Source organism: Sciurus vulgaris (genome assembly GCF_902686455.1).
Source record: "Sciurus vulgaris genome assembly, chromosome: 10".
NCBI classification, from domain to species: Eukaryota; Metazoa; Chordata; class Mammalia; order Rodentia; family Sciuridae; genus Sciurus; species Sciurus vulgaris.
This window is the reverse complement of record NC_136470.1, coordinates 50537238-50557634: the sequence shown is the minus strand read 5'-3', so window position 1 is coordinate 50557634 and position 20397 is coordinate 50537238. Positions and strand designations below refer to the sequence as shown.

General features: G+C 31.1%; 1 protein-coding gene across 8 annotated transcripts in view; it reads left to right on the top strand.

Annotated features, from left to right (window-relative positions):
• SENP7 (SUMO specific peptidase 7) overlaps positions 1 to 20397 on the top strand; it is a 130371-nt gene that overhangs the window by 89802 nt on the left and 20172 nt on the right. For all 8 annotated transcript variants that reach the window (XR_013757405.1, XM_079101379.1, XM_079101382.1 and 5 more), the window contains 7 exons: positions 2485 to 2660; positions 3921 to 4260; positions 5443 to 5600; positions 7871 to 8017; positions 12568 to 12601; positions 17302 to 17481; positions 18698 to 18960. Coding sequence is in view for 7 of the 8 variants with exons in the window: in XM_079101379.1 (XP_078957505.1) it covers positions 2485 to 2660; positions 3921 to 4260; positions 5443 to 5600; positions 7871 to 8017; positions 12568 to 12601; positions 17302 to 17481; positions 18698 to 18960 (1298 nt within the window). In the remaining variant the exon portion in view is untranslated. The remainder of the gene's footprint in view (positions 1 to 2484; positions 2661 to 3920; positions 4261 to 5442; positions 5601 to 7870; positions 8018 to 12567; positions 12602 to 17301; positions 17482 to 18697; positions 18961 to 20397) is intronic.

Here is a 20397-nt window from a genome sequence, read left to right as displayed (position 1 = left end):
GAATATTTGAATAGCAAGTTTTCTTATTTGTTTCCTTCAGTATAGTTGTCCCCCTGTATCCATAGAAGATTGGTTCCAATATGTTCCTCCCTCCCGCCCTTCCCTGTGCAGACACCAATTATCTGTGGAGGCCCAAGTCCTACATATGAAATGATGTGTATTTTCATGTAAACTGTGTTCATCCTTCCGTATTCTTTAATCTCTTGATTATTTGTAATGCATGACATAGTGTAAGTGCTGTGTAAATAGTTGTTGCATTGTATTGCTTAGTGAATAATGACAAGAAAAAGAAGTCTGTGCATATTCAGTACAGATGTAAACATGGGAGGCCTAATCACACAGTACACCCTTAGTTGTTGTTGAATGCATGGATGTGCCTATGAAGGACTGACTGTAATTACCTCAGGGTCACAGGAGAATTTTATAAATGCGTCAGGGAAAAAATGCACAATAAAAGAAGCACTTTATAGTGTTTTGAATCCTTAAAGGTAAAATGGTACGTGAAGTGTTCTTAAAGAAATTAGCTATTGAACATTTATTTAAACTTAGGATATTTGCTCTCCTATAGATAATTGTGTCTAATACTAATTGTTTAATGTAAACTGATAAAATAATGAAAATTCTGAATTAAACCCCAGGTGTACCCTTCTTTTTGTAATATGTTTGTCTTGTGGAATTTGCTTTTACCATAAACATACTCTGGAAATATTTAATATTCTTCTCCTTATTTCTCTCTCTCTCTTTTTCTTTTTGTACTGGGTATTGATACCAGGGATACTTTATCACTGATCTGCATCTCCAGTACTTCTTAAAAAATTTTTTTTTAAATAAAATTTTAAGACAAGATCTTGCTAAGTTGCTTTGGACCTTTATAAATTTCTGAGGCTGGGCTTAGACTTGGGATCCCCCTGCCTCCTAAGTTGTTAGAATTATAGGTGTGGGCTACTGTGCCTGGCTAATTTTCTTTTGTTTAAAATATTTTTTTCATTTATTTAATTTTATTTTCTACGAACATTCCACATTAAATCATATATATTTTAGAATCCATTTTTTATAATACGTAGCTCTATGTAATAATTATTCCTGTTTTTCCTGAGATAAGCTTAACTAATGTGTGAAAAGTAAATTGTTTAAAGGAAAACTGTAAAACAGTTTCCTCAAGCTCCTTTATTTCCAGTAGTCTTTTACTGTAGTGTTTATATTTATATTATAAAACTTAATATATTTTGTTTAGAAATTAGACTATTTTTATAATTTAAAATATTACAAAAAATTTTAAAATGCTTTTTAAAATATTGTGTTGATGATTTGGGGGAAGTTTGTTTTCCTGGGAGAGGGAGTAGAATATTTTCTTTGGAAATTGAAAGGCAATTGACTATCTTTGGAGTTTTTATCCTCAGTTCTGCCCTGGTACATTCCTTTTATAGAATGATACAGATATATTATCATGGATGTTAGTTATTAAGAGTTGATGAAGATAGAATAAGAACAAGAATAAAGAGAAGGTGTATCATGTCAAATGAACGTAAAGGTCACACTAGTCAGTATTAGACAAATGTAAGTTGTGAATCAAAGTAAACCGCTTTTGACTTGCCGTGTGTAAACTTTGAGTTGATACTCTCGTAATATATCTTAGAAAACAGTAACTCAGGATAACTTTAATTTATTTAGGTAGAAACTTTTAGAAGATTTTTTCCACAATTATTATTTTTTTATTATTTTTATTTAGCTTTTAATTTTTTACAGATTGCATTTTGATTCATTATACACAAATGGGGTACATAATTTTGTTTCTTTGGTTGTACACAATGCAGATTCATATCATTCGTGTAATCATACATGTACTAGAAGATATTTTTGTTTAGTACATCTATTTGATAAATGAAAAACCACGCATTTTTAATGATGATTGGCATGGGTTTTAGAATGATGCTTTAAAAAGATAACTAATTGATAAAATCACAGTGAATTATCAAAATATTTTTAAGACATGAATTTTCTAGATTTTATTGTTTTTTTTTTTTTTTTTTTTTGTTATATTACCACCAAATGAATTCTTAGCAAATGGAAAAACATGGTTTGGTTCCTCCAATTTGATTGCTCCCAAAAAGGATATTCCCTCTTCATGTATTTTCCTCACCTCATATTATATCCATTGCATAATGAACATTTACTTTGTGTAAATAGGTTAATAAAAGATATGCCTTTGGGCTGGGGATATAGCTCAGTTGGTAGAGTGCTTGCCTCATAAACATGAGGCCCTGGATTCAAATCCCCAGCCCCACAAAAAAAAAAAAAAAAAAAAGATATGCCTTTATATTCATCCAATATCAGCATTGTAATTTAACAGTGAATCTCTGTTATCATGAGCTTTGGAAGTAGTATAGCAGTTTTGATGGACATTTGTTTGAACTCCTCTAAAAGGAATTCTTTTTATACTTTATGGCCATATATATGCCTCTTCTGTTTTTTTTTTTTTTCAAGACCTTGAAAGTAGAGATCCTGACTGTCTTGAAGATGATAGCATAAACAAGGATGTTATATCTTCTGATTCAAAAATGGAACCTGCTCTGATTTCCAGGAAGACAAGAAGAAGACTCAGAAATAATTTATCTGATTCTCATAATTCTACTTCTTTGGATAAGCCAGTAGAACAAACAGTAAGTAGAGGTGTTTAGATGTCATAGGAAATAATTTTGTGCAGTGATAAAAATGGGTTGACTGTAGTCCAATAATGTTCTCCCAACTTTCTTCTTTCATCAGCTTCCTTTAATTGTTTTTTGGTTCTTTTCTAGCTTTGTTTTATTTCTTCTTCTTCTTCTTTTTTGCAGTATTGTGTATTGAACACAGGGCCTCATGCATTTTAGACAAGTGCTCTACCCCTGAGCTACATCCCCAGTGCTTTTAATTTTTATTTTGAGATAGGTTCCACAAAGTTGCTCAGCTACCTTGAACTTGTGATCCTCCTGCCCTAGCCTCCTAAGCAGTTGGGATTTAAGGAGTGCACCACCATACCTGGCCTAGCTTTGTTTATTTAAAAAATATCTTATGTGTATCTTTTCTCAGTAATACAATTATTGGAACAAATTCCACATTTTAAGCGAGTGAAAAAATGAAAGTTTCTTTTTCTCTGATACTACTCTTTCCTTAGTAATTTGGTGTGTATCCGTGTAGTTTTTCCTGTACTTATAAGACTGGTATACACAAGTCCTTCAGACTTGTTTTCTTTTCCTTTAACCATCTACTAATCATACCGTCCAGTCACTTGCTCTATAAAATTGTGATTAGACTTTTTTTCCAGTAGTGTTTAAGCTCATATTTATGTAATTTTAGGGAATTTATTGTAAGTAATTGTCATATCTAATACATATAGTTCCTATTTTCAAAGACTTCTTACACATTAAAACTATAAGGAGGTAGCTTTTTGATTCCTTTGATTTACAAATCATTTCAGAACCTCAAAGTGCCTTTGGTTATAAATGTAAACAAGATTTAGATTTATAGAGTCATGGAGAGGTTGAAGGCAGTGGTTTTCATAATTTTTAATGTTGTCCTTTTTGCTTTTAATTTTCTGCTTTTGTTATCAAAGTAGTTGGTTTTATGACCTTATTACTTTTGAAAAAAAATTCTCTCGTTCTAAAGTTGTAGATCATGAGAGACCATCTGAACCATTTGTAAAGATGGGCATCTTCCCCTCTCACCCTTTAAAAAATTGTTTAGGCATCAGATTGGACAGGCCAAATCCTATATCTCTATACATGGGAGACACTGCCAAGTATAATAATTGTGTATTTTTCTATCTATGTAGTTATAGAAATGATGTAATATTTTATGTTTTTCTTTAGGAGGTTAAGCTTAAAAAAGTGTTTTAAAGAAGCCAGATTATAAAAATGCTAATTTTTCTGTACATTTATGTTCAGAAAGGACAAGAAGATGACTCAACAGTCTCTAATGAGTTTGAAAAGTCAGGTAAAGATTATCATCAGGCCCCAAAACTACTTGAAGATAATACACCTGAACCTGTAGAAAGTGATCTTACTAAACTGTCGTCATGTGGTAGTCAGGAGTTGGATTTGAGTGCTTCCTCCAAAAGTGCTGCTGACTATTCAACCACTGAAAATTTTGGGAGTTCTGTTTCCATTAATACAGTGGAGATTTCTTCTGTGATTGAGAAGGATAAGAATGAGTTGAATACAGTAGAAAAGCCTCTTCTAAGTGAACACAGTGAAGGGAATCAATCATTGATCTCAGCTGAACCAAGTAAGTAACAGAAGAATTGTAAAGGAACTTAATTTTTTCCGATTTACTCAGGAGTGTTTTCTTCTCAAACAAATTTTGCTAAGGCAATAAACTGTTATGACATCACTGTAAAATGTATTAACTTTTAGGAAAAATGTCTTGGGATTTGAGGGTTCCTTCACAAATCTTATAATATCAACTTAGGCAAACGAAGGGAGCATTTAGAAGCAAAGTAACTTTTTTTTCTTTTAAACTAATCACTGTGATTCAATTCAGTGTTTTTAAAAAAGATTCTCTAAGGACCATTAATTATTTTCATTTGGTTGATGAAGCCAAGTTTAAGTGCTATTTAACTATTATCATTCATTTTTATATAATGAATATGTGAATAGTTGATGCATTTACATGGTCCAAAAAAATTCATAAGGTTCTAAAGGTTATATAGTAAGTAGTCTCTCAAATCTTCCCTTAGCTATGTATTTATCCCTTTCATAAGCAACTGGTATAGTTGGGCTTAAAGTGCAATTTAGTGTAATGGCACACTATATTGTTAGAAATAGAAGTGTTCCTAAGGTCTTGTACTAGTTAGCTTTCCATCACTGTAACAAAATACCTGAAAAAATTAACTTATGAAGAGAAAATGTTTATTTTGACTCACAGTTTTGTGGATTCCAATGCAAGATTGGGTGGACCTCTGGTGAATGTGGCAGATGGCAATGATAGGGAGTGCGTGGTAGAGCAAAACAACTTGTATTATGAGTCACAGAGCAAAGGGAATGACTGGACAGATGGGGCACCACATCCCCTTTAGGGGCACGTCTCAATGACCTAAGGACCTCCCATTAGGCTCTGTATCTTAGAGATTCCCTCACCTCCCAATAATGCCACCTTGGGTTCCAAGTCTTTTAACACAAACCTTTGGGGAACACTTAATACCCAGACTAGAGCAGTTTTCCTTATGGCTTTAAACATTTTTAAACTTCTTTGTCCTATAGAAGGTAAAGTTGCAGGTGATAACTAAATAATAATACTGATATGGAAACATGGTATAGAACTAGGGTAAATAAGATAAAGAATATTAATCTAGTTCTAAATTGAATAAGTTAAGATGATTAATGAGATTTTTCAAGATATTACATTAATTAGAAAGTTCTTTATTTGATGATTATTGTGACATATTCAAAATACATTTTTCCTTTTTAGTTGTTGTTTCCAGTGATGAAGAAGGACCCATTGATCATAAAAGTTCAGGAATTCTTAAATTACAATCTAAGAAAGACTATGAGATTACTAATGAAAAGGAGAGACCTTCTGAATTACCATTGTCAGAACTACCACTGGTTACCTGTGAATCTAGACAGGTAATTTATTTCTGCCTTCTCTCAGATTAACAATGAAATATACTTGTTGGATAATCATTATTTCTTTTAATAGGCAGAATATTGTAATACAATTGTAAATTTTCTTAGTTGGTATTTTGAGACAACTTTTGTATTAGTTTGAGTGAAATAATTTGGTTTTTTGAAGTGAAAGGAATATGACACTTTTTTTTCTAATCATTTATATTTTTTGTCTAAATATTCTTTGACTTAAATACTTTTTTTGATTCTCATTGGACATAAAATTTATCAAAACATTTTGTAGAATAGTGTATAATATTCATTTGGTCTTAGAGTACTGTGGCTACTAGAAATTCCTTTTCCTCACATACTTTTAAGGCAATATGATACACAGGTATGTGTTCAAATCCTGGCTCTGGCATCTGAGCAAATCACTTCCTTTTTTTTTTTTTTTTTTTTTTTTTCAGTACTGGGGATTGAACTCAGGGGCACTCGACTACTGAGCCACATCCCCAGCCCTGTTTTGTATTTTATTTAGAGACAGGGTCTCACTGAGTTGCTTAGTCCCTTGCTTTTGCTGAGGCTGCCTTTGAACTTGTGATTCTCCTGCCTCAGCCTCCTGAGCCACTGGGATTATAGGCATGCGCTGGGCTAGCTTCTTATTTTATCACTAAAATAAAGTCATAGTTATTGGTCTGATTGATTGGAGTCACTTATGGTTGATTTAATTCTCCTTTTTATTTGGGGATAAAAACATAGGAAGCAGTAAAAGAAGAGGATGATAAAGCTTTGTGAACTGGGTTAATGAATATTATGGTACGTTTTAAATGAGGATTAATCACATTTGCTAGAAGGGGAGTGAGTATATATGCATAATTGCTATAGTGATAATTTATTAGATCATTTATGATGTTAAAGAAGGATAATGTGGAGACTAGATATATATGGAGTTGAAAAGTCATCTGAAAGTTGTGAAATTCAGAAGAGATTGTAGGGCACAGTTACTACTGATACTGCCTAGTTGTATATTATTTATATATTATATTTATAATATATTTAGAAATATATTTATATATTAAAATTATTTTTATATTTATTGGTTCATTTTAGTTATATGTAATAATTTGATTAATTTTGACATATTCTCATATCATTTAAAAGCAGAGTTACTCAAGAGTATGTGGTATGATTTTTGAGACTTTGGGTAACTTTGAGGCATTTCTGGTTGACTGTCTTTAAATGAAGAATCTATAATAAATCATAATAGATTTGATGTAACATGGTTCTTGAGCATATATTCTTTCATTGCACCTTAAAAGTGTAATAGCAGCTGGGTGCAATGATGCACATCTGTAATCCTATGGACTTGGAGGCTGAGGCAGGAGATCAGAAGCCAGCTTGGGCAATTTCGCCAGATCCTGCCTCAAGATACAATGAAAAGGACTGGGTGTGTAGCTCAGTGGTAGAGCACCCTGTATTCAATCTCCAGTGTTTCCCTGGTCTCCCACTCACAAAAGTGTGGTAGCAAGAGTACTGTGTTGGTTAATAGAAGCAATTTTGTGTGCTTTAGTACTTGTCCTTGAGTACAAACCTGAGTTTGAGTCTTTCGCTTATTACTGACTTGCTTATATACCTAGGCAAGTTACTTAACCAATCCAAAAATCTACCAGTTTTAAGAAATGGAAAAAAAAGAAAATCTATCTATAAGTTGGTTGTAGAGTTTAAAAAACGTATTTAAAACTCATTTAAATTAAAGAACTACATGAATCTAAATTTATCTGTTGACTTAAAACGGTATAAAGCCAATTAGAAAATACTGAATGGGAAGCCATGACTTTGATGCAGATAAGGATATTATTTCTGGTGTTTAGGCCTTTGGAATTAATTTTGGATTTGACTTGAATATTTTCAAGGTAAATGATATATTTTTCAGAAAAAAAAGTGTCACTATTTTTTCACATTAAGAACAATGTAGCCAGGCGTGGTGGCCCACACCTGTAATCCTAGCGCATTGGGAGGATGAGGCAGGAGAATCGCAAGTTCAAAGCCAGCCTCAGCAAAAGCGAGGCGCTAAGCAACTCAGTGAGATCTTGTCTCTAAATAAAATACAAAATAGAGCTGGGGATGTGACTCAGTGGTTGAGTACCCCTGAGTTCAATCCCCAGTACCCCCCTACCAAAAAAAATGTAAAATTCTTCACAAATTTATTAGTAGTAATTTTAAGAATTTGCCCTTGATTATTTTTAGCATTTATATAATACTTAGGTTGTATGCATTTTATTCTTTATTAGGCATCATCTGAATTATGTCCATATAATCCAGTCATGGAAAACATTTCCTGTGTTATTCCTAATAATGAGACAGATCTAAAACTGGATTTTATATTTACTTCTGTGTATATTGGTAAAATAAAAGGAACTTCTAAAGGTTGTATTACAGTAAGTACCTTTTCTTTATTTTTTTAGTTTTGGATTTTGGACATTTTCAGACTTTTATGTTTGTGCAAACGAAAACAGAACTGAGATTAATTTATATAGGGCATTTTGGATATGATGAAAGTCATCAGACTTTGAAATGTGTCTTTAATTCCCTCTCCTAAAATTTTGATCTCTTTGTTACTTGCCAATGAATCAACTCCTCTTGGGGCGAGGAAAAAGATTTATGTGGAGAGTCAGCAAACCGAAGAAGATGGGAGGTTCTCACAGACTATCTTAAGCAATTTTTAGTGGCACAAAGGGTAGGAGGAGCCAGGGAGCCAGTGGGCAGGAAGACTTTTTGCTGAGCAGTCCTTTATCATCCAGGACTGATTTTTTTCTTTTTCTCTTCTGTCAGAATATCCTTGAGATAACAATCAGCCATCATCTCCTAGGGTGGTTTCTATAATTCATTAGATATTATTTTGCTTTAATTAAAGAACAGGATTAGCAAATTCTTAGTTCACACTTCGGGTGTTATCTAGAGACCCTCATACGTTCTGGGTTATGTAAATCTAGAGAAAAGTTACTGATTAGTAAGTTTTATGATTTGTATCTTAGTTCTTTTTCCCAGGAATAGCTGATCTTGGCAATTAACCATTAAGCTACAAAAAGCATTTTCTCCCACAGAGAACAGGAGATGGCAAAAGGCAACAGTTTTTACCTGTTAAATGACTTCAGTCAGAGGTGTCATCTACACCCAAGCTAATGAGAGATTAATACATCATGCAGTTGTGTGACCTCCAAAATTACTGATTTTTAAAGTCTACTAAAAACAATTAAAGGTTGAGGGTTTATTTGTTTTTTTCTTTCAGTTACAACTATCCTAATGAAAATCATGTATAAAAAATTCCATGTAGTAGTTGGTATGAAAATCATGTGTAAAAAATCACATGTAGTAGTTGATATTCTTTGGGTTCTAAAAGTTATGTGGAAGTAAAGTAAAATCTTTTTCAGGTTATAGTTAGGAGCAAGAACAAATCTCATTTTTCTGCTTTACACTATTATAGATTTCTCCAAGTTCCTAATCTTGTTATTTAAGGATGTCCAGGAACTGATTATAATCTGTTTTCCCACTAAAAGGATATTCCTTTTCCCAGACTATATATGAATGACAGACTAGATTTCAATCAGATTTGTTTTCTTACTATTTGTGCCTGTTAAAATCCTAATCATCTTTTAAGGCTTATTTGAAATACTCCCTCTTCCAGGAAACCGCCTGATCCTTTCTTCCCAGCTGACTAACTTTTCTTTTTATTATGTACTTGTAGCATCTCATTTGTACATTTTTTGAAAACTTAAGAAATATTTGATTTAAAATTAATTCCCTGGCCACTGTTTTACAAATACTAATGATTTTGGTATGCCTGAGGTAATTTTAAAATTTTTAAAAGAATTTTATTCATTTTTCAGAATCTTCTCCACTGCTTTGCTTTTTTTTTTTTAATTAATAAACTCAAATTTAAAGTTATTTCTATAGAGTTCTTTGTAATGGAAAAAAAGTTGGACAACCTAATTATATGACAATAATTATTTATCCAAGGGAGAAAAATCCAACATATTCAATAATGAAATTTTCATTAATTAATGTATTAGTTATGAAATTACACAATCAGATGGACTTTTTGTGGGCAAAATGCAAAATTAAATTTAAAAACTGCAAATGAGTAAATGAACAATGTAAAAATTTATCATCTTGCCTCTCTAGAGACAACTGCTAGTTCTGTAGTATCATTCCATATTCTATGTTCATAGATACATTAAAACTAAAGGATACTGTATTATACATGCTATTTTGCAGCTTACCACAGTTGAATTATTTTAATTTTTTCCTATTTTAGGACATTTGGGTTGCTTTTAACAGTTTCCATTTGTTTGTCATTTCTGTTTTCCAGTGTTTTCTTTTACATATCATAGGGGATTGCAGATAATGTAGGTCTTAAAATTTTTTCTCTCATTTGTTGGAACATTTCTTATAATTAAAATTAAAATTTGATGCGTAATTATAGGAAGGTAGCTTAGTGTAAATCAAAGTAAATGTATGTGTGTGAACAATGACCAGAGAATTCTACAAAAATTCAGAGTTATGATGGAGAGAGTGAAGGCAGTTTTAAAAATTAAAAAGTATTATTGAATAACCAAAAAGGGCGAAGAGTAAAAGTCTTAAAAATTTAAGGTTTTTCAAAAGACATTTTACGTGTATTCTTTTTCAGACACAGTTCACAATGCTCTATAACAGAATTAAAGAACTTATTTTGTATTTTTGGTGGGTAAATATATTAGAAATTAAATTCAGTCATTCTCCAAACATTCACTGCATACCTGCTGTATGTTAGACATTGCTATAGATACTGGAGCTAGTGTTTTCAATCTCATGATACTTAAAATTTAGCTGAATTAGAAAAATATCAATGGTGGACAATTATATACGTTAGAACCATTTTCCTCTAGTAGCATGTTTGAGTTAATCTTTTTGCTTTTTAGTGTAAAGAATGTTGCAATAATTATAAACACTTTATTCCTTTAAATCTTAACCTTTTTATGGTATGAATATGTACAAACTATGTTCAGAGACTGGTTCTGGATGTTGTAATAAATTATTAAATAACTCTTAGGATCATTTTTAAGAGTTTAAACCAGTGTGGTAACACTTTATAAAACTGGATTTACCTTAATGTCACAGAAACATTTTTCTCACTTTCTTAACTGGGAATTAACTTTTTGCTGTAAATGGGGTTTTATCTCTGGGAGAAATAACATATTGGCCAAATAATTGTCATTCAGAGATGTAGATCATTATCATCTACTTGCCAAGTAAACTGACTTGATAGGCAAGAGTTCTTGATGGCATGGAAAGCGGGAGAGAAAGAAAGTGTAGTAAGATACATACAGATTCAGTATTTTGTAATAATGGGTATATAAACTGAAAAGGAAGCAACCCCTATATTCAGTTTATAGAACTAGTTGGTTACCTTTACTAGTAATATTTTATGAGAATAAAGACCCAGTGAAACATGCCAGAAAGAATTTGGAAAGGGAAAATATACACTAAATATATGTGGCAGTTATGTGACAGTAACAGAATAATGAGTTGTATTGATTGTATTAAGTTAAATAACATTGTTAATGAGATGCTAGTGTCTGATGGTGGAAATTCTCCCTTGCTTAAGGGTCATACTAAAGCTGAAAGAGGTTCAATAAGTTGCCTGTTTACCTACTTATTATTTGTTAGTGGTGAAGATAATACAGACAGGATTTGAACTCCAAAATCAGCTTTACATGCCCTGTTGCATCATTTTGCTTCAGTGGCTGACTTACCTTATAATTATGTGTCTTATATTTGTGAAAATGCACTATGAAATAATTTGTAAATTGAAAAAATGGAGTCAAAATAAACCTGTGGTTTCACTGAACATTGTTTACTACTTACATAAAATTGAAAACCAAGATTATCTTGGTTTTTTTGTCTTGTGCTCACAGACTAACCCTGATATGGTCAACAACTTCATAAATGTATTGATCAAAAGAGAAACTTAACCAAATAATAAATAAACAGGCACATATCTTTGGTATTAATGGAAAAACAAACTTCAAAACGTATATGTTTTTTTGTTTTAGGTGGTACATTTATAATATTTAACCTTGAGAGTTTATTATAAAAGCAACATTTAGGAAGGTCAGATATACAAAAGGTACCTAGAAAAAATAAGTTTCTTGTGACAGAAGGAACAGAAAGAGCAAGAACTTCAGTCAGAAGGGAACTTGAAACATGTAACAAAGAAAGGTGAAAATGCTGTGGATAAAAGATGTGGTAGTGCCCATCTAAAGATCATCCAGGGGTGAGGGTATTCTGTCTTATAGACTTAATTTATGTTATCATATTGACAAGTGTCTCACTGTTCTGAAGTTGGATTTATTAGACTTTTGTAGCCATTCCATATTAAACAACTAATTTTTCCAGTTGTTTTCATGAGGTAAAAAACAGTCTTTTGACTATAATTGGTAGTTCTTCTACAGAAAAAAATTGTTCATTGCAGGTGGGGTACATGTTAATTCTTTTGTTAGTTTTAATGTCTTGTTACAAATAATATATTACATTGGCATTTTGGTTTGTTCACCAGTCTCTTGTGAGTTTGGTTGCTGTAATTTTATCCTTAAGAGACTCATCATCAGCTTCTGAATCAGCTACCTTCTGTGGTCTCTTGGTAGTTTCTTCTGGACTTTTGTCTTATGTCTTACTTAAATTTTTAGAAGTTATCTTCGAAAAATACATTAATTAAAGTCTTAACAGTTTTTGTGAATGAGCATATTGAGAATTAAATTACTTGCACAGGGGTCATAAACATCCCTAAAACTAAGTCTCTACAGTGAAACATTTTCTTGGTTTACTGATAGAAGAGCTTGAGCACTTTTCATGTAGACTTTGAATGTGTCATTATGGTATTAATTTTTTTTTTTTAGACTTAACACATTTTGGGTAGTAACTCATTTTTTGCTTTTTTATTTTTCTGTAGTTCACAACAAAGTATATTAAAATCCCATTTCAAGGTAAGCTATTATTCTCTTTCCTCTTCACTGTAATTTCGAGCATAAAAATTTGGTTAGCAAAAATTCTGAAATCCTTTTTTCAAACAGTTTTTCATGATTTTTTTTAGTACAGTATGTAAATAAAACTAAGGTAGTTCAATAATGTTTCTCCTTAACATTTTTTGGTAGCTCCACAAGAGAATTAAAATGTTTGAAACACTGAAAATAATAGATTATTGTTTTAATGACTATAAATCAAAACTATTAAAGTACTCATGGTGATTTCTTAGCATTAACAGAAATAAAGTTTTGGCAAATAGCAAGAATATGTAGAAGGCTTTCTGTGGAGTAGATTATAGTCTCTTGAAAATGGGCAGTTATTAAGGAAGACCACAGGACATCAGGTTTCTTCAAATATGGTTTCCTTCAGTGTATTTTCTGATTAAGATATTAAAACTCAAGTTACTTCACTCAAGAATGATAAGGATAAAAGTTTTTATTTCCTTTTAATCCTGATTAAACTGAAATAATCTTCAGAAAGGATTTTCTTTGATAAATACTTGATATAGTCTTTGGTGTTGAAAGGACATAAACTTGTCAGTGTAAACAGAAAGCCATTCATGCTTCATCTAAAACTGACCTGTCAGATCTGTTTTGTCTCTGTGTTTACAAAAGGATAATGCTGATATTTATTAGTGGATTTAGCAGTAAATGAATAAGATGTCCTGGAAAAGAATATTGTGTGCTCCATGAATATTAATTTTGGATGTTATAGGATTTTTAATCACATTTCAGAATTAATGTCTAATTTTGATTCTAGGAAGTAAAAGAATGTATTTGCATATATGTTTTCTTGTATGTATGTATTTATAGGTTATATTCCAAAGTTTGGGATTGTTGGACACTGTAGTATGCATAGATTCAGTTTTACTAATGCCAAAATGTTTTCCAGAATAGTAGCAATCATTCTATGTCCCCAGCTGCAGGATCTGCGATTTCCTGTTCCTCCATGTCCTAGCTAATGCTTGGTTATCTCCCTGCCCTTCTAATTTTTGTTTCCCTAACAACCAAAGTGGTGGAGTACCTTTCCACATATCTTTGAGCCATTTATCTTTCCACTCAATGTAAAATACCTTTTCTCTCTGTCCATTTTCTATTGGGTTGTCTTTTTATAATTGATTTATGGGAGTTCTTTACTATTTCAGTTGTTAATTCTTTTTCGGCTATCTGGGTTACAAATATTTTTCTCTTAGGTTTTGTCTTCTCAACCTCTTTATGGTACTTTTTGGTGAACCAATCATTAATTTTGAATGTTTAATAATATTTTTCTTTATGATTAGTAGTTTTTTAATGTGTTGTTTTTTTACAAATCTTTCCCAACTCTGAGATGATTAGAATATTTCCACATATTTTCTTTTAAAACTTAAAATGTTTTGATTTTTACACTTAAATTCTTAATTCATCTAGAATTTTGTATATGATCTTAGAAGTAGAATTTTACTTTTTCAATATCCTCACATATTTCCTGATTGATTCATCGTTTCCCTGCTGAGCTACATTGCAGCTATGCAGTACAAGTTTCTTTGTATGTGTGTGCTCCTTTCTGAACTCCATATTCAACTACCAGCTTATAATTTTAACTAATATAACTTCATATTTTTAATATCTGAAGGTAAGTTTTCTCAGCCTTCTACTCACCCACCAGTTTTTCTTCAACAATAGTTCCTTGGCTACTCTTGGGCATTTCTTTTCCTTATATATCATCTAAAATCAGCTTTTCAAGTTCTGTGAGAAAATTTGATGGGACTTCAAGGTAATTTCACTGGTTTTATAGATTCATTTTGGAGAGGAATTGAGAATTATTTAATCTTTTTAAAAATACTTTTTCTAACATTATTGATGGTATGGACAAATGCAGTTGGCTTTTATATTAGTGATCTGATATAGAAAAAAAACTTTCTAAACTCTTCATAGTTTATAAATATTTAGATGCTTCAGTATTTTCTTTGAAGACAATATTGATAAATAAAACAATGGCATTCTTAAAAAAAATGAATGAAAATAGGAGCTATAAGGAAGGAAGCACACAGACATGTATTGTTTTTACATAGATCCTAAGAGATTATTATACCCTTTCTTATGTGAGTAAAGCAGAGTAGACTGGAAATATATACCTGCAACTTAAAGAGATTTGGACTATTTTCTCATTACTCCCCAACTGGAAACCTTTTAGGGTAGATAAAATGACAAGAAAATGAACAATTCTTTCTTTAGAGGAAGAATAAGAACAAGGGAGAAAAATATACACACAAGTAGCATTTCAGATATGAACTAAAAGAAGAAGCTTCTGTTCCAAGATAGAGGATGTGATCAAAATAACCTTAATTGGATTTTTCAGATATACCATGTTCGGAATCTAAAACCTGTGTTGCGATAATGAATCTAATAATTAGATTATCACTTAAGTAGTAAGAATATATGGCACAAAATAATACATTGATAATCCTTATTTGGAAATGCTGATAAATTATTAAGGAATAATACAGTATTAGCTGTTCAGAAGAAATAAAGATGTGACTTTCAGGAAAGGTAGTCTGCAGTCTATAAAGAACTGGGTAATAAAGAGAGCTACTTGCCATGTTTTATGATACAAATATCAAAAAGTGATATTTTAGATTTTCATAGTTCATGTTTACACTTTGTTTCAAATATTGTTATTTTATAGTTTTTCTGTCCCATATTGTTTTTTTTAAAATGGTTTTATTAGTGCATTATAGTTATACATAATAGAGGTCCATATGGTGTTTAAAAGAAAACTTTAATCACAATCTGTGAAAAAATAGTTTTCAATGACAATAAGTCTTTTTGACTTTGTAATGGAAGAAGAAAATATTAATCTTTCCGAAATGCTGTCCGTGCTATTTTCCCATATCCAAAAATCTTTTTAAAACAAAACTTACATTTAAAATAGTTTTTTTAGATGGGAATCTTGGGGTCTAAATGTTTACTTTCTCTCATGATTTGAGGGAAAAATTGATCTATCCATATTTATATTTGCTATTAGTTCTGTTTGACTGTTTCTAACAGTGGCTTACAGAAAGTAGTTTAATTTTCCCTGACACAGAAGAAATCCAGTGGTAGGCTGTACTGACATCGTGTTTCCATGGTGATCAGTGGCTTAGAGTCTTTTTATTTTCTATTCTTATCCTTGACGCATGACTTTCATTCCCTTGTTTGTCTTATGACCAGTATTACTGCTCATACTCCATCATCATGTTAATGTTTCAGGCAGAAGACAGGAGAAAGGGAAATGGTTATCAGAACACATTCTGTTTCCCTTCTAAGGATCTTTCTTGGAAGAACACGCCACCCTTCTACTTAAATTTTACTAGCTGACTCAGTTATACGGTCATACACCTGTTTGTAAAGAAAACTAGGAATCAAGTTATTCAAAGCTGGGTATCTTGCTTCGCTTAATAAAGTTAGGGGTTTTTTACTTAGAAGGAATGGAAAAGTGGGTTTAGGGTCGTGTATTACATGAGGAAGAAATGAGCCATTTTTTGAGTGTTCTCTCCCCTCTTAATCCAATGTTTGTCATTGCTACTACTTTACTGTCAGAATGGTGGAGTTATGATATGAAGAATAGAATAGTGAGCTTAGGAACATAAAGATAACTGGTTATTTGAATGTTCTTATAAAATGATTTTTAAACTTTAATGTTCATAATTAATCACCTTATGTCAGGCTGTTACGCTGTGACCTGGGGTGGGACCTAATATCTAACATTTGTAACAAACTTCCTGGTGATGACTGTACAGGCTGAACATACTCTGAGTAATAAGTGTCAGGAGGTAATGCAGGGAAGAGTCCTAGAAGGAAGTACCATTTCAGATAGACACCCGTCTTGATTTTATATTTAAAATAATAGTTGTTTTCCTGTTCAACTGTGTACGTTCTTAAAATTGGACTAGATGACTTTCAGGACTTCTTAAAACCAGTTCTCTGTGGTTATTGGAGTTAAAAAATCCAAGAGTTGGTTTTTTTTTTTTTTTTTTTTTTTTATCTAAGAGAAAGAAGACTTAATAATTTAGAGTTATTACTTGGAAGTTTTAAGAAGTAAAAACTGGAATAACTTTAAAAGAAATATATTAGACCATTCAAAACCGCCTATTATTTCTGAGAATTCAGCTTGTCTATGTGGCGAAATGCACATACTTTAGGAGAAGATATATGGGCAGAAATTGGTCTATGATAGCTTTTGGAGTCTTGGCTTATAGTATTGACCAAGATAAGAAAGAAACTAGAATTTTCAAATATATGTTATACTTAATTTTCTGCAGTAGAATTTTTTTTTCTCTAAAGATATCAGAATTCTTAGAAGTCTCCCTGCATAAGATTTTTATACTGCAGAAATTTAGCCTCAAATTTTTCTTTTCTGTAAATAACTGAAATCATATAGTATGAGAGACTATAAACCTTTCTATTTAATTATCATTTAGTAATTATTTAGCTCTTCCTAATTTGTAATATGATGTTTTTACTCTAATAATATTGCTCGAGGTATTTCAGGAAGGTTTAATGCAGTATACTAGAAATATGTGTCTGAAAAACTTGGCATGTAATTCAGAAAAATACAGTATATTAGGAAGTATCATATAGTGCATAAATCCTGTATTCCTAGATAGGTTGATTTTTAAGTTTTTGTCTTCTCTTTGTTTCAGTGTCCCTGAATGAGGTTTCATTGTTAGTGGATACAACACATTTGAAGAGATTTGGATTATGGAAGAATAAGGGTGATGATCACAGTAAAAGGAGTCATGCTATCCTTTTCCTCTGGGTCTCTTCAAATTATCTTCAAGAGATTCAGGCCCAATTAGAACATTCTGTATTTAGCCAGCAATGTGAGTATAAAATAACTTCAAAATTTCAGGATAAACTAAAAGTCCTCTAAGTAATTTTCTTCTAAATAATTTAATAAACTATAGTTATTTCATTGAATTTAAATTTTATTGAATTAAAAATAATTTTATCCCCTAATATTATATAAGATAAATTATTTTATCTATTAAATGATTTCTCATGGTAATTTTATTCAACTTAGTGATATTATTTTTTAAAATAAAAATACCTCAAACAATTCTAATGGCATATAGCTTGAAACTAAAGTTTCTATGCTCTTAAAAAATAAGAATTATCTTCTAGTTGTTTTCCTTGACTCCCTTTCTTATGAGTTTCTTGCTATTGTTTCCTAGTAAATTAGTTTAAGACTAAATAAAATATAGATTCCTTTACTTTTGGTATTTTCTTTAGTTTCTGAAAAATAAAATTCAGCTTATATGTCATACCTCTAGGGTTGGATTGAATGTTTTTCTGTAGGCACCCATAACACATCTCTATATTGTGCATCTTGAGATATTTATCAACTTTGCTTAGTTTCCAACTCGTAATGAAATTTGGTTTAAAATTAGTTACCTCATATTCATTTTTTTCTTTTATCTTTTTATCTCTTTACCTTTCTTCCCCTACTTTCTTGCACTTAAAGATGTCAAATAGTGAACTAAATTTTGTACCTACAAAATCTGTTATTTTCCCTGTTCTAATTACTTCTAATAGGAACATTCATGATTAAATAGCAAGAAGTTGGGAGAAACATAGAGCCATTTATAATCATTATGGAGGAAGACAGTGATTTGGAGACGACCATTGTTAAAATGATTGATAAAAGAAAATAAAGGATGTTTAATTGGAATACTTTTTAGTTGTTAGATTCGATCTATGTAAGACTAGAGAAAAATGAGTACTTCCTTAATTATCATTCACTAATAAATGTTTACTAACACTTACTAAATATTAGGCACTGGAGATACAGCAGTCAATACCATTGCAGAATTTCCATTCTAATGCATTAGAACAGGAGTGCAAAAATTGTGAATTTTGTTTGTAGATAACTTATGGTGTATTTTTAGGTTTTAATTTGCATGGATTGTCACTAACATACAAAATACTTTGTTGGGTTTTATATCAAACTTGCTATTATTCATGATTACATTATTTTAATTATAATTCCCTTGAAAAATAATACTGGTGATAAAAATTGATTTCTTTTTTCTTTTGTAGCAAAATCCAGTGAATTCATTTTCCTTGAGCTAAACAATCCCATTTCACAAAGAGAAGAATTGAAATTGAAAGATATTATGATGGAAATAAGTACCAACAATGGAGAATTAGAACTTTCTTATCCATTGTCTTGGGTTCATGCATTTCCATTGTTGCAGAACCTCTCTTCAAAAGAAAGTTCTTTTGTTCATTATTATTGTGCCTCAACTTGTTCTTTACCTGCCACTACTGCTGAAGAAATGAAGATGAAATCAGTATCTCAGGTTAGCATATGATTAATATGATTGGCAGTGGGTAAGTAAAGAGGTAAAAATTCTTTCACCAATAGTAGGCTAATTCCAAAACACAATATTTTGTCAAAAGGGCACAGGAATCAATCTGAAAGAACTCAGTGCGAAAGTTGGGAAATTTGTTCCACAGAATCAAAAATGATAGCATGGGTTCATCACCAAAAAATAATATATCTTTAAATATATACTGATATAAATAGATAACACTTAATGAATGAATAAAAATTAAATAATAAGTGATGGATAGGGACAGTTCTTTCTTAGAAAAGTTTCTAGTTAATGCAAAAGCAATAAGAAAAATATAAAACCAGCACTAAAACACTGTATTTTTGATTGTTGCAGGCAAGGTCTACTGATGGATGCTAAGTTTGATGGGTGAAAATTTAAGGAGAAATAGGATATGTGGATAATCTCAAAGTCTCTTGCCTAAAATATTTATTAATTACAAAAAGAAAAGTAATAAATTTGCAGTGGAGAAACCTGACAGACATCACCTTAACCAAGTGAGCAAAGTTAACATCACCAGCAATAAGATATTGATACAATATACCCCCTGATATAATGCACTAAGAAGGGTACATAATTTCTGTGGTGCTCTTTTCAGCAGTGTATCACCCTAATCTAATCATGAAAAAAAAAAAAAAAAAAAAAACCCAGACAAACCCAATCATAAAATAAACTGAGTAGTACTCTTCTGAAGTATTAAGGTCATGAAAGACAAGAAAATACTAAGGGATTGCAAGAGCCTAAACAGAAAAAAAGGATATTAAGGGAAAAACTAGTGAAATCAGAGTAAAGTCTAGTAGTTTAGTTAATATTATTATATCAGTGTTAATTTCTTTTTTTCTTTCCTTTCTACCATTTTATTTCTCAGTTTTTTTACATATATTGCCAACAATATTTACATGATTAGACAATGCAAATATTGTCTAATTTTTGTAAGATTTTGTAATTATAACATTGTTGAAGAGTTTTTCGACTTTATTTTTCAATATAAAAACTTCTGAACATAGAAAAATGTAAATAGCTTCAAGCTCAATACCAATCATTATTTTTGTATTATTATTTCACTTACGCTCCCCATTTTTTCGTCTATCTACTGGTATGTTTTAAAACAAACTCTACATACCATATCATATCATTTATATTCTAAATATTTACTTAAATAAGCAAAACCCTTTTTTAAAATAAAACTGCAATGGAATTTTCATACCAAACAAAATTCAAAATAATCCATCATTAACATTTTCAAATTCCCCTTGTTAAAAATATGGGTCACTGTATAGTTACATTATTTAAGTCAAGATCTAAATGAAAACTACTCCATGTATATAACTCGGTGCTATAGCTCTCAAGTGTATCAGTGTTAATTTCTTTCTTTTTTTTTTTTTTTTTTGCGGTGCTGGGAAT